Source organism: Hemicordylus capensis, chromosome 8, assembly GCF_027244095.1.
Source record: "Hemicordylus capensis ecotype Gifberg chromosome 8, rHemCap1.1.pri, whole genome shotgun sequence".
Lineage (NCBI taxonomy): Eukaryota > Metazoa > Chordata > Lepidosauria > Squamata > Cordylidae > Hemicordylus > Hemicordylus capensis.
In genome coordinates, this window is record NC_069664.1 from 1,429,403 (window position 1) to 1,452,845 (window position 23,443).

At 48.8% G+C, this 23,443-nt stretch overlaps 1 protein-coding gene across 1 annotated transcript in view; it reads right to left on the reverse strand.

Moving 5' to 3' along the window:
- Nucleotides 1-22,151, reverse strand: part of SLC4A5 (solute carrier family 4 member 5) — an 82,265-nt gene extending 60,114 nt beyond the window's left edge. The window contains exons 1-3 of the mRNA XM_053269690.1: nt 22,079-22,151; nt 19,791-19,985; nt 373-502 (exon numbers count right to left, since the gene is read on the reverse strand). Of these exons, the coding sequence (XP_053125665.1) occupies nt 373-502; nt 19,791-19,985; nt 22,079-22,151 (398 nt within the window). The remainder of the gene's footprint in view (nt 1-372; nt 503-19,790; nt 19,986-22,078) is intronic.
- Nucleotides 22,152-23,443: the final 1,292 nt, after the last annotated feature.

The window sequence follows — 23,443 nt, forward strand, 5'->3', positions numbered from 1 at the left end:
TGTCTTTTCATCAAGAGACCTTCAAGGTGTCTAACTTCATTAGAATCAAAACAGAGTACGGAACAACTAAATACACAACTGACAACTGGACAAAACTGGGAGGAAGCAGCCAATGAAAGGGTAGAAACCAAGTTGGCAGCGCCTGGGTTCTGCCTCCGCCCCCATCCAAGCGCCCACCTGAAATGTCACCTTTTTGCTCCCAGTCAGGTGGCCAGATGAGTTTCCCCAGCTCATCTCAGCTCCAGACCAGGGTGCATTGAGATGGCAGGAACAGGGGCCTTCCGTTGAACAGACAGGTTCGTATGGGAAAAGGAGCTCCTGGCCCTGCTGTCCCCAGAGGGGAGATAGCTGACCTCTGGGTGCCTTCCTTACCTGGCTGACTCTTTCCACTCCATCTCTTCTCCATCATGCTGCAGGGTATCCATCTCAGTGAAGAGCGTGGGGTTGGGAGGGTCGTCATCTTCGCCCAGGATGTACCGGAGGCGCTCGGCAGCCGGGGACACTGAGCCAAGGACAGAAGGAAAGTTAAGGCCAGGCGGCTCCGATTCAGGACGCCAGATTTCCAGTCCAAGGCACTCGGAGCGAACAAGGTTTCTAGCAAAGGATGTTGTGATTGGGAATGTCTCGTCTGCTCAAAGCTCTCGCCTCTGAGGTCCCAGGTGGAGCCACATCAGGCCTGATCCAAAGAGTAAAATTCTAGAGGTGCTCACACAGTATTCTGGGATTCACTGCAGCCTAGGGCATGGGCTTGCTTCAAGGGATTTCTCAGCATCCTCCCTAAACGACAGTTCCTAGAATTCCTTGTGGGGAGCCCACTGAAGTTAAACAGCCAGATTTAACCTGGTTACATTTTTAGCATAGATACGCTCGTACTTTTCCCTGCTCTTTCCTCTCCCCTTTCCTCTCCCTCCTCACTCTTCTTTGCTTCCTCTCACTTCCCTCTTTATGTCCTCTTCTAACCTCCGACAAAGGGAAATGGGTGTCTAAGAGGTTTATAGTGCTCGAGCAGGCAAGTCAAGCCAGCCAGCAGCAAGCAGGTGTAGCGGGGTCCCTTGCCCGCCACATCTAGCTCCCCTTCTGCAAAGGGAGACACTGCTAAGATATTATGCAAACAACCAGCTGGCTGAATTCCAACAGGAGGTTTTTCACACATGGCTCGATCCCTGGGGTATCTGAAGAGCGAATCTCTCTCACAGCAGATTGGAGGAGGCATTTTAATTCGAGGGATTAGATGGACCATCCACATAGCCATCAACACCTTCGGAGAAAGCAGAAGCCCTGGTTCCCCCCCCCCCCCATGCCCAAGCTGCTGGAAATAGAGGATTTTCTTACCCTGAACATAACTCGGGCTAAGCCAGAATTCACAGCCTCTGGAGCAGGCATCCCCAAACTGCGGCCCTCCAGATGTTGCTGAACTACAACTCCCAGCATCCCTAGACACAATTTTTTGTGGCTGGGTATGCTGGAAGTTGTAGTTCAGCAGCATCTGAAGGGCTGCAGTTTGGGGATGCCTGCTCTGGAGAATCAAAGCCCTGTCTGTCCCGGTCCTGATAGCCCACAGGGAGGTTGGGTTAAATCCAGAGAATATGTGGACTGGAACACTCAAATCAGGATTGGATTGGGGGGGGGGAGCCCTGTCTGTAAAGCCTCCAGGAGAATGCAGAATGTTACTGAAGGGCAGCCCCACTCCAGATGTCACAAGAAACCTGCGGGAAACTCATCTCAGGTTGGCCCCTTGTGACATCTGGATAGTCAGAGCCGCAGTTTCAGGACCCAACCACGGCTCCGGTTCCTAAGCCTAGACGAACCCTCGGTTGTAAGTAAGGTTCACTTACCACACCAAGGGTCCAGAGGCTGGAGTGTGTTGTCTGCTTTGGGCAACTGGCCCAAGCCAGAGTTCAGGGGGGAGGTTCCTCCCACGGCTGAAACCTCACTGCTCCCTTCCAGGCTTGGCATGTGCAGTGACTGCTTGTCTGGGAGCACGTTGGGGGATGGAAGAGAGAGCCATGGGCTCATTGAACCTGTGGTTCAGAACTACATCTGAAGGCAGCCAAAGTTGCAGAAAAGGTCACTGAAAAGATTTTTTTATAGCCACTCAGGAGAAAATTATACACTGCCGATCATGTGGAAAACAAACAAACAAACAAACAAACAAACAAACAAACAAACAAACAAACCCCCCAAATCACACACTTGATAGTCACTGGCCAGACTGAACTGTGGGGAAAATCCTTCCAGAACCGAACACAGAAACCAGTCAGATGCAGAGAGGGAGCAGAAACTCCGAAAGCCTAGTTGAAGGGCGCACGATACAGCCACCTTACTGAAGCTAAGCAGGCCTTGGTGCAGTCAGTATCTGGCCATGAGACCCATGGATGTCACCTTTGGCCATAGTAGGGGGTTTGCATGCAGGAGGCCCCAGATTCAATCTCTGGGATCATCTCCAGGGAGAGCTGCTGAAAAAGATGCCTACTTGAAACCTTGGAGAAACTGCTGCCAGTCGGTGTAGACAGTCCTAAGCTCAGGGTCTGACTCCATATAAGGCAGCTTCCGACGTTCCTAAACTATCCAAGAAGTCATTCACACTTAAATGAATTTCTCCACCAAACAACTGTGGGAACAGTGACTTTGAAACAGACTTGCCCTTAGAACTCGGAAAGCGCATTGTCACACTGAGAAGTCAAAAGAACATTTCTATAGTTGCACAATCTTCTCTCTATATAATTCTCCTAAACATACCCGTCGCTAATCCCATGTGTGGCAGCTCTCGCGAGAGTTCACGAGCGAGCTGCCAATTAGCGATGGGGCCGGGGGGCCGGGCTGGCCAGCCGAGGAGAAGTGGCCGCTGAGAGAGAACAAGGGGCCCGGACGCTCTGCGCCAGGTCAGCTCGTAGTAACAATTTCAGAAAGCAGCCAAGGCCAGAAAGTTGTCTCAGCCAGTGCCGCCAATGAAAAGACTGCTTAGAGGATAATCAGCTGCTGGAGGTAACAACAACTCATTAAAAAACAATATGCCCATTCAGGACCTATCAGAGCGGAGATCATTAGCAACTCACACCAAACCCCCTTGCACAAGGAAGGCAGCAAATGTGTAACAATTGGCAAAAAAAGCTGAAAGGAAGTGGTGTTACCAGTCCAAGAGGTCAATGGGCTACTTGTGGGGAAGGTCAGACGGTGCAAGCAATGCCAGCAGCAGAAGCAGTGCAAGTGTCTTTGGACGGGTAGGGCTTGGATGCCTGCCCTTGGTGTGGGAGCCCCGATGGATGACAGGCACCTGTTCCTCTGCCCCTGTGAGTCACATGGACCAGTGAGGGCCAATGCAGACCGACAGGGGTGTGCAGAATCCTCCTGAGAATCCCCAAATGTCTAGGAACACAGGCAGCTGCCTTATACTGAGTGGTTCATCTAGCTCAGTACTGTCGACTCGATAACTGGCAGCCGTTCTCCAAGGTCTCAGGCAGCGTTTTCCCAGCCCTACAAGGAGCTTTCCCAGGCAGCAGGATTTACCCATGGGTTTACTGTGAGTTGCAGGGCATTTAGGATATTCTGAATTTGCCCCCAAAACCGACGCCAAAAGTGGATCCCCTCCCTCCATTGGGCTAAGCTCCCATGTGCAATGAAAAACCTGAATGGCGTCGGGAGTGCTCCCCGATAATGCACACCTGCCCTTCCATGGGGAAGCAAAGTAAAATCGCTGTCTGGGAACAGCCCTGGAGTGAACTTGGGACCTTCTGCATGCACTGAGCCCCTCCCTGGGAGAGGCTCACCTCCTTGGGAGAAACCCAGACATTTGTTCCAGATTTTCCTGTGTATGGAATTTTGATTCCAATCCAAGGACACGCAGGGACCCCCCGAGAAATGGAAATGGTTTGACTCCCCTTAAAAACTCTCAGATGTCTCCTTGGGAGCATCCCTGAAATCCACTTTGTGATTTCACTTGGTTTGCATTTTCCGCACCCAGCCAGACTGGGGGCCCTGCAGGGCATTCAGACCCTCTGTGTCTGGAAGCAGAAGGCGTTGAGACGGACCGTCCGCACACGGGAAGCAGGAGAGTTGCTTGGGTTACAGGCCCCCCGACTCCCTGAAGCAAGCACATTTCCTCTCTCAGACAGGTTCAGCGCCAGCAGCTCAGAAGTATTTCCTGGAGCCACGTGAAGGGGTTGGAAGGGGAAGAAGGCGCCTGGCTGCCCACTCCGCCCCAGCCGGCAGGATTTTCGCTTAAATCTCCGTGTTCACATGGTTCTTAGATCTTTGGCAGCAGGCAAGGCAGCAGGCAGGGCGACGTTCTCTCGCTCGCTCCGAAACGTACTGTGCCCTTTGAGTATGTGCATGGCCATAAGAATAAATCCTGGACAAGAATGAGGAGGAGAATATTGATGCTGCTGTCATCGGCAGAGGCTGGGGCAGGAAGGGTGGTGGGAGGGGTAGTCCTGGGGACCCACGTCTCAGAACCCCTGCTTTAACATGTTTGAAATTCATCTCTCTTGTTCCTTAAAACTGAGCATGAAAAGGGTGTGTGTGTGTGTGTGTGTGTGTGTGTGTGTGTGTGTGTGTGGTTTGAACATGCCTAAGGGCATAAGAACAAATCTTGAGCAAGAAAAGGAATGGACTCCATATACCATGCTGGAAGACAGGCATCAATCCTGGTGCCATTTTAAATCTCTGTGTGTTGTGAATGGAAGCTGCACTTCCACCTAAGAAACGTGGTTGTTTTCCTGCCACAGGATCACAATGGCCCCAGAAAGAATGGGATATTCGCTGTATTTGAGATTAATCTGATTTACTGACTAAGAGCCTTAAAGTCAAACCACTGGGACGAAGGTGATATCGTCAAGTATTTTATGGACTTCAAAGACTTGGCAGTTTATTTCTGACTTAGAGTTTCTATCACAAGAGCAGCTGAGTTGGGCCATATGGGGCTTTGGGGCTAAGAAGATGATGTTCAGAAAACACAAACTCAACCAAATAACTGGATCTAAGGAGGCACATTTCTGGGTCTTGTTTTGCTCCGTCTTCTGCCGTGTGCTGATGGGATGGAAAAGTCACGGCATTCATTAGGTATCCAGGAAGGTACCTTATCCTAAGCCAGACCCTTTGGCCAGACAATAGACTATTGTCCATTCTGACTGGTACACAGAAATTATACTGCATCAGACCATTGGTCTATTTAGCTCAGTACTAGGGCTGCTCAACTTCAGCCCTCCAGCTGTTTTTGGACCACAATTCCCATGATTCCCAGCTGCAGTAGCTAATAGCCAGGGATTATGGGAGTCTGCAGGACTTGTCTGCAGGAGGGCTGAAGCTGAGCAGCCCTGATTACATTGACTGGCAGCAGCTCTCCAAAGCCATGAACCTTTCTCAGCCCTACTTGCCAGGGACTGAATCAGAGAAAAGAGAGCTGGTCTGGTGGTAGCAAGCATGACTTGTCCCCTTAACTAGGCAGGGTCTGCCCTGGTTGCATATGAAAGGGAGACTAGAAGTGTGAGCACTGGAAGAGATTCCCCTCAGGAGATGGAGCCGCTCTGGGAAGAGCTGAAGGTTCCCAGTTCCCTCCCTGGCAGCATCTCCAAGAGAGGGCTGAGAGAGAGACTCCTGCCTGCAAACTTGGAGAAGCTGCTGCCAGTCTGTGTAGAGACAATACTGAGCTAGATGGACCAAGGGTTTGACTCAGTAGAAGGCAGCTTCCTATGTTCCTATGACCTTCAGCATTCGCCATTGAACTATGCTCCCCTCCCCTGAGGGAAATATCAGAAAGTACGCACATGTAGTCACCCACCCCAATGCAAACCAGGCCGAGCCCTGCTTATCAAAGGGGAGAACTCACCACCTCGTGACCGCAAGGCCGACTCTACCCCGAAACCCTTTAACTGGAGACTGGACCTGCAATCACCTGCCCTCGGCCACCAAGCCAGGGAGCCTCTGTGTGAGCATGAAAAGGTCTCATTCTGTTTTAAAGGCTGGGAGTGAGTCTACTCTACAGAACGCTTTCAAGTGGCTGCTCTAGACAATGGAAGAGACGTCCTCTCAAATCTCTTAAAAAGTTGCAGAGGGTGCTGGGGGGGGCACAACTCTAGAGCCCCCTCCAGATGTTATGAATCGTAAGCCTGAGTGCTGCTTGCAAAGAGGAAAGCAGGGAGGCCATGATCAATCAAGCTCACCCCATTCAGACATCACTGTGCGTGTGGTCGTCAGGTGTGGGGAGCGAGTGACAGTGGAGGGAGGGACTTCCTTCCTGCTTTTGCCCTCGAAGGCAGTGCCCAGGCTTACGATTTAGAACGTCTGCAGAGGACTTAGGTTGGTCCTCTTAGGTTTCCAAGAATCAAACCTCAGCATCCTGTGCAACCTGGAGGAGACACTTCCTTGAGTGTGCACTGCTTCATTGGCAGAGCAGATAACAACATTTGGGGTGTTAATCAATGAAAGCAGCCTCAGTTGTGTTGAATTAACAACAACAAATAGCTATATACCGCTTCTCAGAAAAAGTTTCCAAAGTGGTTTACATAGACAAGTAATAAATAAATAAGAAGGATCCCTGTCCCCAAAGGGCTCACAATCTAAAAAGGCCAGACTGCAAATTCTGTGAGGCTGGTGCTGATTTGCATATCCCCCTGGGCAGGCTCCTGTGTGTGTCCATATTAGTGCCTGATGAATCATCAGCATGTTTTGTCCACAGCTTTGCTGCTATTGGTGACTTTTTAAATCTGCAGATATTTGCATATGAATAAAAGCAACCATCCTGAAGAGCAGCCGATTTCGCTTTCTCACATGCTGCAGCCGGCGCAGTCTGAGTGAGGGCACGTGTTCACTCCTGGGTGAAACCAAAGTGGCAATGTCTGCTGCCACTCACCATTTGGGAAGTTCTTTCTATTAAAAATAATTACATTGTTTGAAGCACCTGCTAACCAATTAAATGGAGAGGTTTTTAATCAATCAAAAGATGTTTAATTGATTGATCAAACCCATTAAGCAACAACAGGTTGCAAAAATTAAATGTCTAAGCTCAATGAAGGCAACTTTTAGAAATGTATATCCCTTTGCTAAATTTATGGCACCATTTGCATAAACAAGGATCAACACTATTAAAGCACCAGAAAGCGAAGAAAGCAACTATGAGCAGTAACAGCGGCAGCAGATTAAAATGGGGTGGGAGCAGCGACAAGAATGCCCACGTGATTTCTGCAGTTCTAGATCACTGCAAACATTCAAAATCACACTTTAAAAGGGCAACTAAACACAGCTGAAAGTCTGGCCGAATAAAGACACCTTTCCTTCATGCCTAGATATGTTCTGTCACTGGAGAGTTTGCTGCCCCAAGAATAGGAAGGATCCACTTTGGTCGTTTGCCCAGCTGGAGGGGGAACCTCCCATTCCCCCTACCCCGCCCCATACCATGCAGAAAAACACAAGCAAAGGTCTGGGAAGCCTTCACAAGGGGGCAGGAGAGAAATCCCCCCATGTTCTGTGGGCCCCCCCTTGAGAGCCCTGTCTAGACTCTGCTCTCTGCACAGTCCTTGCTTTGTGGGTCGCTGGGGGCAGCACAGTAGACTGCAGGGGCCCAATTCTGATAGCGAAACTCAATCCTACCCGCCCCCTAAGAATAACTACGGCTGGTTTTAAAAGTTTCTAATATTCCAATACAGCACCTGCAAAGGTGGAAACAGCAGCAGAGAGCCGGGAGAGGCCAGGAACTCCACTCCCGGCCACGCTCTGTGCAGGGCCCTTCACTGCTGGGCTTCCTTCCTTGAACAGGTCATGGGGGCGGGGGGGGGAGGAAGCTGATGAGATTCGGGGCTCTGAGCCATTCAGCTCATGCCCCATGCTGCTCTGCTTTTCCTCCAGAGCCCCCGAGGCGTTTTCCACACAGGGCTTTGTCCCCTGCTTATCCGTTATTCGCACCTGGCTTCATGCTGCGGGGTAACTGTTGAGCGAAGCCACTTCGAGGGACACTCGTGGCATTGAGGGAAGCAGCCCCTCGTGGCATTGAGGGAAGCAGCCCCTCCCTACTGCTCTCGGGTTTGCTTTAGATGCAAGTTCACATGTTTTCCTTTGTGTTTTCCTTCTGGCCAATGGGGCAGGGGTGGGTGGGGAGAGTTTCCTAAAGAGAGATATCTCCATTTCTAAAGAGAACATCCCTCTTATCATGCCAATGATTCTACGTCAGTGTCTCTCCCTATTTGCTCTGGCATTTTCAGAAAAAGTGGCTTAAAATCAGCACTTTAAAAAATGGGAAATACTTTGAGATAAGCTAGAATTCACAAGACAAAGCCCGACTTGTGTGTGGAGTGGGTCCAAGGATCTCAAAGGGACCTCGGGGTAAGTTTGGCTGGTGTATGAATGTACACACTCTCTCCCGAAGGAGATCTGGGGTAGAAGCCCTGTGTGTAAAGCCTCCTGAGCAAAGAGGCACCTTTTTAAAGTGGTGATTCTCTTTATTTAGCAGGGGGAGAGCAACTGGCCCTATCCCTCCGCAACACAGCATCCCTCTAGTGGCTGTGGCTGGTGTCTATCTTACATTTCTTTTCTTTCTTTCTTTTCAGATTGTGAGCCCTTTGGGGACAAGGAGCCACTTTATTTATTTATATCTGTGTGAACCACTTTGGAAACTTTCACTGAAAAAACAGTATATAAATATTCATTGTATTGTATATTGTATTGTATTTTAGCTTGCAACTCCTCTGGAATGGAGGGGGTGCGTTCACATATCGGCCATATTTACCCTGAAGTCCTTGTGGGATATCGGGGAACACTTCACACACGATTCGGGTTTTTCATTGTGCGTTAGAATGTAAAGGTAAAGTTGTGTTGTTGAGTCGGTGCCGACTCCTGGTGACCACAGAGAATACAGGAGGGGGTGACCATTGCCTCCTCCAGCGCAGTATGAGATGATGCCTTTCAGTATCTTCCTGTATTGCAGCTGCCCATTATAGGTGTTTCCCATAGTCTGGGAAACACAACAGTGGGGATTTGAACCAGCAACCTCTGGCTTGCTAGTCAAGTCATTTGCCCACTGCGCCATTAGATGTAAAAAAAAAATCCACTTTCTGTGTCGGATTTTTTGGGCAACTTCGTACTCGCAGTAAAGCCTTGCAGGAAACTCACGGTAAAGCCAGTAGTGTGAAAAACACCCAGGCAGAATGCCACCTGTGGGAATCCCTCCCCACGGAGACTTGCGTCATTAGCTCCCTGCAAAGAGCCATCAAAACTTTTTCAATGTTGCCTTCGAGCTTTGTTAGGCAGCTGGAATTGATTTTATTATCTTGCCTCTCATCTGTCTAATCTAATGCATTATACTGACATTAAGTGATGCTTTATTGATCTGAATGATGCATTATACGTTGCATGCTTTGCATTGTTGTTACTTGTGGACCTTTTGCCCCAAAGCAGGTTAGGAATATATTGCCATGACTGGGTCCACTGCTACCCAAGAAAGTAAAAAAAGATCCTTTCAGGAACCATTCAGCCCCTGGGATTTCCATTTAGAAGAATTGAGTGGAAGGTGATGGGAAAGACCCTTCTCTGCTGGAGACCTTGAGAAGCTGCTGCCAGTCAGAGGAAATGATACAGGGTGAGTTGGACCCAAGTGTCCAATTCAGGATAGGCCGTTTCATGCATTCAGCGAGGGTCAAGTTACCCAATGGGACCAGCACAACTTTCCTGTGCATGAGAGACTTGATCAAGTTGCCCCTTGTACAATTTATTTGTTCCTTGTTTATATCAAAATGTCTAAACCACTTTGCCGTGAGCTCAAAACAGCACACAATAAGAAGCTGTCATTACAAAACAAACAACAATAATAAACAAACAGGAAATGCAAAAGCACAACAGAAACCACACTTCAGCCATTCTTTAGCACCACCAATCCCAGCAGTGATGATGCTTAGCTGAGGACCATGACAACAGGCTGGTTTCCTAAAACACAATTCCGACATATAGAGTGGGGACTGGAGGTGGATTCATTCCAAGAACCCAAGGGGTGAGGTGTATGTGCTAAATTGCATCTCAAACCCCACGTTACTTTGCACATGAATGGGGCAGACCCACAGTCTGCTGCCGCTATCAGTATAAGTAAAGGTCAAGTGTGCCAGTCAAGTTGATTTTGACTCCTGGCGCCTACAGAGCCCTGTGGTTGTCTTGGGTAGAATACAGGAGGGGTTGACCATTGCCTCCTCCCATGCAGTGTGAGATGATGCCTTTCAGCATCTTTCTATATCGCTGCTGCCTGATATAGTACCAGCAGGGATTCGAACCAGCAACCTTCTGCTTGTTAGTCAAGTATTTCCCCGCTGCACCACTTAAGGTGTATAGGCTGGGTCTAAGGCTTTGATTCAATGCATGCTTACATGGGAGTCAGCCTCACTGAACACAACGGGAGTGGCTATTCAGGGGACCAGTAAGGCTACAGATGGTTGGGAAATCAGAGCCCACTCCCCTGGCAGGAGTGCAATCACCTTCCGCTTGCACAGCTGGATCTTTGGACTGAAACCCATGGCTGGTGGTGTGAATATCATACTTCTCCACACAATTGCTTCCATAAGTTGCCCACATGGTTTGGGCAGATTATAACCACACCTGCAAAACTCCCAGAAAACAAAAGGGTTTCCAGGCATGGTTAACATTCAGCACCAGCTGTGCAGATGTAAAAAATCATTCTGCAATACAAATGCAAAACCCTATGCTGGCCAGAATATACATTCAGTTTCTGCCACATGTGAAACAACAATTGCACATTGCACAGATGTGGCAAAGGATATGCAAAGGTGTTTAGGTCCAATTTTGTTCCATTAAAGTGAAATACCTAGTGAAATGAGCGGATAGAAAATATATCCCCAGGTCAACATCCAGGTGTGTGGGATTCGAGTCATGAAAGATGGAGATCAGGTTGATTAATTTTTTAATTGCCTTTAAAAAAATTAATAGCATGGATGTCTCCCATTTTCCATCAGCTTTGGAGGCTTAATTTGTTAACGAGCATGCTAGCTGCTTGTTTATATTTGCGAAAAATCCCAGCTGGCCACCGAAGGAAACAAACAACAAAGGAGAACATTTAAATAGAAAAGAAGGGAGTTTTTCTTTCCTTCCGCCCCCAGCTTAAGGCCTAAGCCGATCTGTCTACGTGTAACATGTAATCTTGGCCACATTCCACTTTGCTGGGATCCTCCAGGTAGCACCATCTTCATTCTATCTGCAGGATGCTTCACCACCCAATATTGTGCGAAGGGATAATCTGAGGGTCATTTTACAGGTCTTCCCCCTCTGGAAACCTGCTTGCATTGTGGTCACCAAGACAAACAAAGAGGCATTTGCTAAAGCAGCTCTGTGAGGGCTTCATTGAGTTGTGGAGGGCAGGAAACAGCTCGAGGGAATTCCTGGCAGGCATTCACCCAAGGAGGGACCTTTCTTTCTCCCCTGGTCAAACAAACAAGGCCACTGAAGCCTTACTCTTTGCCAGGTACCAAATGCACCTGGAGGAGAAAAAATAACTGAAATTCCATTGCGGAGGGGACTAGAAGATTTGGAAAAACTGGTCTATGTTTGATTGCCAGAATGGGGACACAGGGATCTCTCTAACTTCTTACAAGGCATCTTCAGAAAGAGACAAGTTCAAGCTATATCTGAAATCACAGATTGCTCCTAAAGGCATTATATTTAGGAAGGGGGAAAATACCAAGTGCTGTCCCTATGAAGCAAGCACTGCACACGCCGTCTAAGACATTTACACTGCAGAATTACCACCTGTACCGAGAAGGCTTTTGAAATACATAAAGATTCCTCAGCATATAAAACTGCCAGCGAATGCTTCTTTCCCAGGGCAAACAGCCGGTTTTCACTGGGTCTGTGGCAGCCCTTAAGGGCAGTAACGCTCCACGGTTCAGGCAGGAGTTTTCCCCAGCCCTCCGTCCCTGGAGATGCTGGCAGGGATTGGACTTGGGACCTTCTGCATGCAAGCAGATGCTCTTCCACAGAGTCACAACCCCATTCACTGAGGGGAATACCTTACAGCAGACAGTGCACACATGTCATCACCCATCCAAATGCAGACCAGCTGCATAGCGCCTTCTCCAAGATGAGCCCTGCCGCCTACTGAGATCCTCTGTGGAGGTCCAGCTGCAGTTGCCACTGGCTTATCCGGTGGCTACTCAGGGACAGGCCTTCTCCACGGCCTCCCCGAGGCTTGGGAACACGCTCCCTGCTGAAATAGGAGACACCCCATCTCTGATGCTTTTAAAAGGGCTATTACGACACAACCATCCATCCATCCAGTCTTTGAATTAGACTCATAGAATAAATCATTGTTTTAATGTTGTTTTGATTTGTGTTTTTTTATTGTATACTGCCCAGAGACGTGAGTTTTGTGTGGTACATAAAGATAATAAATAAATAAATAAATAAATAAATAAATAACCAGAACAGACCCTGCTTAGCAAAGGGGACTATTCATTCATTTATTTCATAAACTGCCCCATCCAAAGGCTCTGGGCGGTGCACAACAAGTTTAAAGAGACATTTAAAAAGCACCATTTAAAACACACTGTTTAAAACAAGATAAAAAACTATTCAATTCCAGTTCACTGTTGCAGGACCGGCCCTGAGAAAGTGCCATGGGGGCAGACACCTTCCTCAGTCAGCCTCTTCTGCGGAATTGCTCTTGCCAGGACAATCCCCCACCAGGGCAGAGGTTGAGTCAGCAAGTGGGGAAGCAGTTACACTGTACAAACCATCACTTTGCACCAGCAGCCTGCCATAGGGAGATGCCAGCAACACGCAGTTGTGTTCCCAGCATGTCTTAATTTGTATGTGCCCTCTCCACCCCCAGCAGCACAGGACCTCCAGGGACTGTTGCTGGTGTCTATCTTGTGATTCTTTTCAAATTGTGAGCCCTTTGGGGACAGGGGTCCATCTTATTTGTTTGTTATTTCTCTGTGTAAACCGCCCTGAGCCATTTTTGGAAGGGTGGTATAGAACTCGAATGAATGAATGAATGAATGAACGAACGAACGAACGAACGAACGAACGTGTGAACTGGGGTCTTGGTACCAAAAATGCCCAGGCATTTTAGTGAATCTTCTAATAACAAGGATTTTAAAACTACTTTCCAAATAGGTGTCAGTTTCTAAGATATCCTATCTTAATGTATACATAAGCGAATGACAGAATAATAGATCTATATATAATCGATATCCATATCTATATCTATATAACCAGAAGGAGCACTTAAGTCTCTGTGGATGTTGTTATGATTCTGAGGCTTCGAAAAAAGAGATTCAAGGAAGGTTGGAATGAGAACCTTCAGAACCACCATTCAGTAACAAGCTCGGTCTTGTGGTGCAGATATGGACAATGCTTCGTTCTTGGATTACAAAGAGCAACTGCTCTCCATTGAGTGCTACAAGCATTGATTAGTGTTCTGAAGCTCTAGCAAACAGATACTATGATCAACTTCTGCATCTCACACTCCAGTTGTCAGCATGTGTCCTCTAACCCTCTAATAATTCTAACTTACTTTTCTCTCTAGAGTGTTTCAATTGTTCCTGCCTTTATATGTCTACCCACCACCTTTTCTGCCCACTTCATGTGTCTATATAAAGGAGATTTCAGTTGACAAAACATCAGGCTACAATGTACTAGTTAGCTCTTGAAAGTGCTACAGGGCCTTTAATCCTGATGGCCGTGTGGCATTCATATACCACATACGTCTTTGCATTGTCTTGTACTGAGCGCAAGGAGAGATGAGGAGGAGCGTTTGACAAAGATGCCAGTTGCCCGGCAGCAGTCTTGGGTGGATTGTACCTATCTATCTAAACTGTTCAACACAAACCAGAAATGTGACTTTGCTTCCTGCTTGAGGAAGGACTGTAGCTCAGCGGAAGAGCATTTGCTTTGCATGCAGAAGGTCCCAGGTTCAATGCCTGGCAGCATCTTCAGACAGGCCTGGGAAAAACTCCTGCCTGAAACCCTGGAGAGAGCTGCTGCCAGTCAGTGTAGGCAATACTGAGCTAGATGGAGCAAAGTGCTCAGTATAAGACAGCAGCTTCCTATATCATCTCCATCTAGAGGAAGTTTCCCCTCCAAGAACACAGTCCACATGAGCAGTCATGGGCACCATCCAGGCAGAATTGACAAGGCGGTATGTAGGAAAGAAATAACTCACTGCAACCATCAACAGATGATGAAGTGCTCTAGCAGCACGACCCTTCCCTTCATTCCACCAAACAGGCACCGGCCTGCTTTCCAGGGCTTCAAATCAAATAGGATGTACTATGCTCTTTTCCAAAGCAATAATCTCGAGACTGATGTAAGAGCGAATTTGTGGGGACCACTTGATGACAGAGAGAAAACCCAGCTGCAAATTCAGATGCACAGAACAGGAATTCTCACCTGAAATTACCACGTCAACAGACATCAAGGCCATTCCAGTCAACCCTGCTCACTGTACCAGTCTTAAGTTTCAAAACATTTTTTTAACTGAATGCGACTGATGATGTAGTTCCCCAACCAAGTTTCCTGCTTCTTCTTAACCCAGGGGTTCTGAAACTTGAGTCCCCAGATGTTGTTGGACTACAACTCCATGATGGTTGGGAATGATGGGAGTTGTAGTCCAACAACATCAGGGGTCCCAGTCTTCAGAAGTCCTGGGTTCACCCATCTTCCAAAGACTTTATGCCTTTCGGTAGCATTCCAATGCCCAGAAGACTTCCTTTGAAACATCTACAAGTGCTTGTTTTCTGCCAGATAGCTCTTGCTTCAAAGGTCTGTGCCTCATTCCCGTCATCATGGCTTCTTTCCTCATGAATTTTATATCTATCCTCCCACCTCACCCATCTGCACATCCTAGCTAGGTTGTAAATATTGGAGAACAGGGAAAGGGATTGGTTGTGCCAAAGCCGCCCCATGGGCAGTCGATTTCCCTCTGTCTAAGCCAATCTATCCTCTCAGACAAACTGTAAAAACACTTAATTTTAAGAGGCAATTCAGACTCCGCTACACAACAGACCTTTGCAAAAACTTTCAACCAGAACACAGACATACAAAGAAAGTTTCTCTCAGACAAAAACCTGAAGGCCTTTTCTGTCCCCAAAAGGTTGGAAATAGGCAGAATGGTTTCCTACCTGGAAATGTTTGGAGTCTTTCCCCCATATTGATCCCGGCTGAAGAAATGTTCTTGGCACCACACACAACCTGCTCCTCCTCCTCCCTGCCCCCAAAGACCCAACCAGACAATAGCCACAACCACAAAAATAAGACCCTCTAGCTTATTTTGTCCACCCTGTCTCGCTAAACTCCACAGCTTAGTGAGCAGATTATAGGGCATATGAAGTCCTTTCCTTTGCCCTCGGCTCTCATGACGTGAAGTTACCAAACCAACAAGATCCCTGTGTGAGAGGTGGGCCCAGTGGTGACTCTGTGCATGTGTGAGGCAGAGATTTTGTGTGTGTGAGAGAGCGGGAGAGGGGGAGAGAGAGGCAGGCACAGAAGGTGGAAACAATGGAACCTTTTAAAGCATATATTATAATCTCTTCACAAGCAGAAATGTTAAACATGACAACACAGACTGCAAAGTGTGCCACTGAGAGGCCTTGGACAATCCTACAAAAGAAAGGGGCACTGATAAATGAACAAACTCAACTAATTTCATTCAGAGGCACCTCTTGATTTAGGGAGCCGTAAAACAGGCTGAATTCCAGCCAAAGTGACTCTCTGGGACAGCCTCCTGTGTTCCTGGGGCCACTCTTGAGAACTGGCATTTTGTTTCTATTCTCCCTTTCAAGAAGAAGATGGAGGCCTTCAGTGTATTTTCCAAAAGAGAAGAGCATCGCAGGTTCATTTCTAAGAGAGCCAAGAGATTCCCCCGCCTGCCCGTGGTTTGGACTGGAGTTTGCTTGAGGCGGGTTGGAGGGCATAACCTCCTCCAGCATTTGTTAGACGCTGAGAGAACAGGAATTGGAATCTCCTTTTTTGGATATATTGGAAAAAAGCCTGGACCATCATCTTCCAAGGATGACTTGTAGCCACTTTTCCACCTGCCTCTCTGTCACCAGTTCCTAGCTTCCTACATTCTGCACGCTCGGCAGATTCAACATCTGGAGGCTCTTGCTCCCATCAATTGATTATCCACAAGGTGCAGGGCCATCTCCAGAGTGATGCCAACTTGATGGAACAGATACCAAGTCAAACTCTGCTCTGTTAAGAAGGCCTTTGGGATCAGCTGACTTTGGTGGCACTCAGTTCCTTTGGGATTCTAAATCAGGAGTTATCTCCTCTTTTTAATTACTTATTGCTGTTTTCCATTCTTGCTGTGGGTTTCCATGTATTCTGATTATTTCTGTTCTGCTGCAATGCGCTTAGGGCCACTGCTGAATAGTTTGCTTCACTGTTTGTAATGATTTTGTGAGCTCCTTTGAGGTTTGTATGTTTTTTAAAAGATAAAGGAGGATACTATAAGAGCTTAGAATAAACAAATAAATAGATAGATAAAAGCACTCTTTGTCATGCCCTAAAGTGGTCAAGAAATGGGAGTTGAGGTCATACAGATAAGAAATGAGTATATTCTCCTGAGAGAAGCTGGATTGGAAGAAGATGAGCGTGGTTTTAAAGTTGGAGGAAGAAACATCAATAACTTGCGCTACGCTGATGACACCACTCTTGATAGCTGAGACTGCAGATAATCTGTAAGCTCTAGTAATGAAAGTCAAGGAGCATAGTGGAAAAAATGGGACTTTCGCTTCTTTACGAAATGTAAAGAAGATTAAACGAATGACAACGGGTACAGCAACTAGCCTCAGAATTGATAATGAAGGCATTGAAATGGTGAATAGCTTCTGCCTTTTAGGATTGACCATCAACAGTAAAGGATCCAGCAGTCAAGAAATACACTGCAGACTAGCACTTGGTAGGGTAGCAATGAAGGCCTTGGAAAGGATATTTATTATTTATTCAATTTAGAAACTTAGATGCCATGACGTGTCTACACCTACAAATATTAGAATCGTTCGGACAATGGTTTTCCCCGTGACACTCTATGGATGCGAAAGCTGGACTTTGAAGAAGCAAGATAGGGAAAGCATTGACACTTTTGAACTTGGGTGCTGGAGAAGACTTTTGAGGAGACCATGGACAGCCAGGAAAACAAACAAATGGATCATAGAAGAAATCAATCCAGAATTTCCACTTGAGGCACAAATGACCAGGCTCAAACTATCATATATTATGGAAAAACCCAGCTCCCTTGAGAAGTCCATCCATAATGCTGGGGAAAGTTGACAGAAAGAGAAGAAGAGGACGACCAGCAGCAAGGTGGGTAGACTCAGTTACAACAGCAATGAATGCACTTCTAAGAGACCTTAAAGGCCAAGTTGAAGACAGATCATCCTGGAGAGAATCTATCTACGTGGTTGCTAAGAGTTGACATCAATTTGACGGCACTTAATCAATCAACCAACCAACCAACCAACCAATCAAATTCTCCTGCAGCTCCCCCTGACAAATGGATAGCCTGCAAGCAATGTAGCTCTGGTTAATGCTGGGGTGGGGGACAGGACAGGAGAGAGAGGATCAAATGGAGCTGCAGGAACCAGAGGCAGCTGCACCTCCAATGCACCTGCCCCCTCCCCGCCGTGCTTACATGGGAGGTGCAAAACTGTCCTCTGTCTCCATCTGGAGCTCACAGGGACAGGTGGCAGGTTCACCCTCCACCCGTCCAGCAGTATCCCTGAGTGTCCACCACTCCTTTCTCCTATGGATGCTTATGGCTGGCACTTACTCCTGCGGGGGCGGGGGGCAGGGGGGCATTCAGAGATCCTGTGTCAGTGAGGGCAGCCTCTTGGCCTTAGACTCTGGGTAGCCCCGGGGGGGGGGGGAATGTGAGCCACCTTCCGCACGCCAAGCCGAAGCTCTTCCTCTGAGCAATGGCCCCATCCCAGCGTTGTTCACCCTGAGACACCCTTCGCCCCTACAGGGGGTCCCGCTATACACAGCCCCTGACTGCCCCCCCCCCCCCTACCCCCGGCCTGTCATAATGACAGGCATTGTGCTAATGATTTTATAAAACCCGGCAAAGTCTGTGTACTGGGAGCACCATGGAAAGCAGACAACTATTTCGGTATGCAAGGTGCTAAGCTTGCTAAGGAGCTTAAGGACTTGGCTGCAGGGAATAGACCGCAGCAAACAATTCCGTTTGGGTCTAAAAGCGCCGGAGCAGGTGGCCCCAGCAATCCCCGGCCGCCCCTCGGGGGTGGGCATGCAGGACTCGGAGGGACAGCCCTACGGTCTCCTCGCAGGCTTTCATCCTTTCATGTCGCTGCTGTCCCCTTTTCATCGCAAGGGTCCCCATGACGCCCACAGTGTGGGTCAGTGAGGGTCCCCCACCTGGATCTTGGTGGCGGGGGGAGAAGAGGGCTGCGCCTGGCCCTGGAGTGGACCCCTCCCTGGAAACCCATGCCCCCCTCCTGGCGTCCCGATCCCGCAGAATGGACGGCTTGCCCAGCCCCACACTTCAGAGTCACAGCCTCAGTGTGAACAATACTGGGATGGGGGCATCGCTCAGAGGAAGAGCCTCGGCGTGGCAGGTTCCCTCCCCGGCAGCATCTCCAGGTAGGGCTGGGAGAGAGACTCCTCCCTGGAACTTCCTCGGAGAAGCTGCTGCCGGTCAGTGTAGACAATACAGAGCTAGATGGACCAAGGGTCTGACTCAGTAGAAGGCAGCTTCCTCTGCTCCTAACAGTTTGCGACAGGCAGTTTGAGCTGATGTGCTGTAGCAGTGATTGACAGAAAGGGGTTCAAATCCCATCTCAGCCCTGAAGCTCACTGGGTGGCTGGCCTCAGACTACTCCTCTCGGCCTCGCCTACTCCGCAGGGTTGTTGTTTGTGGGGAGGGGGGAAATGATGTACACCACTCCGAGATCCTTGAGGGGAAGACACGCTATACATACATAAAAACCCTAACCTAACCCCTTCCAGCCTGCCCTCTTTCTGCCCTCTCCTGCCCCACTTTTATTGGGACATTTTAAAGAGCTTGAGTGTTTTAAAATATATGGGAGAAAGAGATCTGGTTGCATGCCCAGCCACCCATTTCATTCTTGCAGGCTGAGCATTTCCCACAAGCCCCCTCACTTTGCCCCCTTCCTGCCCCCTGGCATATAAGAGGAGGGTGTGAGTGGCTGTGCAGGACCCGGGCAAGATTTTAAAGCAAGCACACATCTCGCAGCTGGAGCAGCCAGACGTCCCAGTCGCCTCTCCATGGCGTACCCCTGCAAGCTGGGCCAAGGGGCACCTTTTGAAGCAGTGGGTCTCTTCTGTAATGCGGGGGGGGGAGCAACTGGCCCTCTCCAACCCCAACACAGCATCCCTCCAGTGGCTGCTGGTGGGGTCTACCTTGTTTCTTTTTAGATTGTGAGAGCCCTTTGGCAACAGGGAACCATCTCATTCATATTCATTCATTCATTCATTCATATGTAAACCTTTGGAAACTTCTGTTGAAAAACGGGATAGTAGTGGAAATAGCACAGTACTTTGAGCTTATAAGCTTCTAGGGGCAGCAGCAGCAGCTCATTTGTTTTGGTTACTGGGTAAAGCTCTGCCTGTGTTGGTGGCAATTCAGTTCCTCACGCCCTGATCCTAACTGGTCATAGCAGGCCTGCACAACATCTGGCCCACGAGACCTTTTTCCTTGGCCCCACAAAGCTTGCTGCTTGCAAGTGCAAACCAGGGCAGACCCTGCTTAGCAAAGGGGACCATTCAGGCTTGCAACCACAAGACCAACTCTCCTCCCCTGCCTGTTCTCTCCTCCTACTCACTCGTCCTGCTGGCATTATCATTTCCATTCTCCAAGCTCATCCTCCCGCCTTCATCCGTGTCCGACCGGTCATGATGCTCATAGTGCCTTTCGCTCTCGCCGTTTTTGTCCCGGCTGGATGAGGATCTCCTCCTGCGCCTTTTCCTTCTGTAGCCACGTGGCACTGGCACCCCGATGTAGATGGAATGATAGTCTCCTAGGGAGGGGATGTGAACAGAAAGCAAAGGTGAAGGCAAGGCTGTGTGGTGGAGTGGCTAGAGTCTTGGACCAGGACTTGTGGGACCTGGGCTCAGATCCCCACTCAGCTACAACTCCCAATTCAACAGCGGCTGGAGATCTAAGGTTGCCCACCTCTGCTCTAGACCCTGCCTGTATTTCCTTAGAGGGGAGCAGTGCTAATTTCACTCTGCAGAGGCTGATGCTTTTCTAAAGGAGTGTTGGACACTACAAATTATTGGGGCTCCCTTTGTGATTCTTTTACTGGGCCTGCACTAGGAAGCTCAGAGGCATCCGCTAAGCAGTGTTGGAGGAGGGCAAGCTGTAAATGAAACCCAGGCCCTGGTTTATGGGAATAAAAAAGTAAAATTGTCTTTATTTAAGGAAACCATAGTTTCTACAGCATTCAAATAATAGAAATGAAGGAGAAGTCTAGAAAAAAATAAGATGAGCTTCTTAGTTATCTAACTCTGAAAATTGCCAAGGTGAGTGTTGTGTGATGTTTGAGTTAGTCCCGATAAAAGTATCATTACCCTTAAAGGTAAAGTGTGCCATCAAGTCGATTTCGACTCCTGGCGACCCCAGAGCCCTGTGGTTTTCTTTGATAGCCTACAGGAGGGGTTTAACTTTGCCATCTTCTGCGCAGTGTGAGATGATGCCTTTCAGCATCTTCCTATATCGCTACTGCCCAAGATAGGAGTTTCCCATATTCTGGGAAACACACCAGCAGGGATTTGAACCGACAACCTCTGGCTTGCTAGTCAAGTCATTTCCCCGCTGCGCCATGAGGTGGCTTCATGCAGGGCTATTCTAACCTTTTATTCTAAGCCTTTCCCCACTGCTGCACAAGCAGCCAGGAGTGTGCCCCCCCCTGCAATTCTTTGTAATTGAAAGAAGGAGAACAGGGAAAAGCAAAAGGAACACAAGAAGGTCTTCTTTTCTGTGTGTGCTTTGCCCTGCTATGGAACAGTTGTATTCCTGCTTCTGCAGTTCAAGAAGAGTTCTGTACGAGTCCATCTGAGTAGCCAAGAAATTAGACTCATAATATACTATTAGTATAAGGTTGTGAAATTTGAAAGGAAACCGTATTCATCTTCATTTGCTGTTCCTTTTTATCTATTCTTCTCATCTATTTCTGTTTAGGAAACAACCCAGCTCCTATTAAATCCCACGTCCCCACTTGCACAAATATTTATTTCACACTGCAATTTTTTTGTTTGCAGATACTGCACAAAATGCGCCTACATGCACATTAGAACAGTCTGTGTCTTACTGTGTCAGCAGCATAATAAGAAGTTGTGTCACACCAATTAAGGTTCAGGCTAGGGGCGATCCATGTCCTCCATCCTTTGGCTGCTATGGGCTTGGGATGCCTGCCCCTTTGGGAATAGACACCCTGGGCTTGGGCAGGAGGCAAAGGCAGATGCTTCCTGGAGGGGAAACCTTATTTGACTGATTGATTTAATGGGCCCAGCTGTGCACAATCCGAATGCTGGGCCCAGCATTGGTCAGCAAAGGATCCTGGGGTACCCCTTTCGGACTGTCCAGTCCAGCAACTAAAAACAAACAATACACCTTTGGCCAACCCCTGGGACACCTGATTATAAATACTGCTGATTTTATCACAACAGAGAGAAGACTAGTTGCTTTGTCTCTGGCAAGATAAGTGCCCTGATTTTCACATGGAGGAAACATTTTGGACACATTATTATTATTATTATTAATTCGATTTCTATACGGCCCTTCCAAAAATGGCTCAGGGCGGTTTACACAGAGAAATAATAAATAAATAAGATGGATCCCTGTCCCCAAAGGGCTCCCAGTGTAAAAAGAAACATAAGACAGACACCAGCAACAGTCACTGGATGTCCTGTGCTGGGGGTGGATAGGGCCAGTTACTCTCCCCCTGCTAAATAAAGAGAATCATCAAGTTAAAAGGTGCCTCTTTGTCAAGTTAGCAGGGGTAACATCCACATCCATTGGCCAGATCGAAGAGGCCTGGTCCGTGACACCCCCGGAAGCAGCACTGCCCCAACTGACACGCAAGGGAGAAGACCCAGAGGCCCCGCTTACCTTCTTCGTCATCGTCTCGCATCCTGGCAGTGCTGAGGCCTCGCTCACTCATCCTATCGTCGTCATCCATCATGGCCATGCGGGGGCCCCTTGGAGAGCACAAGGAGGAGACACAGTTGAAGCGCGTTGCCTCCTCAAAAGGGACCACGCGGGGCCTGCTCTTTGTCCATCCAAGAAGACGGGGGGCGGGGGGGGCAGCCCACGGAGCAGCCTGGGCTTGGCAGGTGTTCACCCCCACGCCATAGGCCCACTTGCACATGGGGCTCCTGCGTGCTTAGGCATGCACTTCTGTGCTGGAGGACCATGCACAGGTGCTGCCAACACGGCAGCGAAGGAGCAAGTGTGAGCTGCTCTGCATGTTGGGAACAAATCCCAGCGCTGCCTTGGCCCGTTTGGAAACTGCCTCAGTTCTCCAGCCTGTGAAATGGTAACGGGTTGTGTTGCCAGGGGGGCTAATTCCTCGGGGGGCTCGCGGTCTCAGCCCCGCCCCAGCCTCTCCAGAGCCAATGACTGCTTCTTTACAGCTGGCCCCACACTTGGGCATTCACAACTCAAGCCAGGGTTTCCTCGCAGGGAGTCATCCAGCCTAACCGCTTCACTGGAACTCCCAAAGCAAGCACGAGCCATGTGCAGAGAGCGGCTCGTAGGCTGGAGGCGCCACTGTTGACTCCGCTGCCCGAGTCCCGCATTCCTCTGATTTGGCAAAAAGTCCTTCCCAAGAAGCACGAAGCCAAGCAACGGAGGCAGCCTCTTTCCGAAAGCCTGAGTGGCCTCTTAAGACGCTGATTTCAGAAAGCGGCTTAACAAGAGAGAGCACAAAAGCCACAGCAGAAAGGAGACCCAAACAGGAGTACTTGCACTGGCTTGTTACTCCGGGTGGAACTCGCTGGTGCTGCCAGACAGGGGCTGGTACATTCAAGACTGTGTAAATGCAAAAGCTGCGCTGGATCAGAGCAAAGTGGATCCAGTGAGTCCAGCATCCACACTTTCCCCAGAATGGCTGACCAGATGCCTCTAGGTCGGAGATGCCTCTTTTCACAGCTGCCTAGGTCTGGCCTAGCTGTCGGCAGCCACTGCTGAGCCTATCCAGACTCCAAGTCAAGTGAACACAAAGACTGCTCCCACTCTTTTAAAAGCCTAAATCCTCTTGCCAGCAGAGGACCCAGTTCCTTGCATAACTGGGTCTATAACCCCCACGCAAGAGGCCAGGTAGAGCCATTCACAGCATCAACGGGTGCCTCCAGAACTGGGATTCCATGCCTCCTCCAAGTAACAATGGCCTCTAATGTTTCAGCTGAGAACCCCAGTGGGGAGAGGAACCAGGCAGGATACACACACATTCCATCCAGCTCCAACCACTGATTG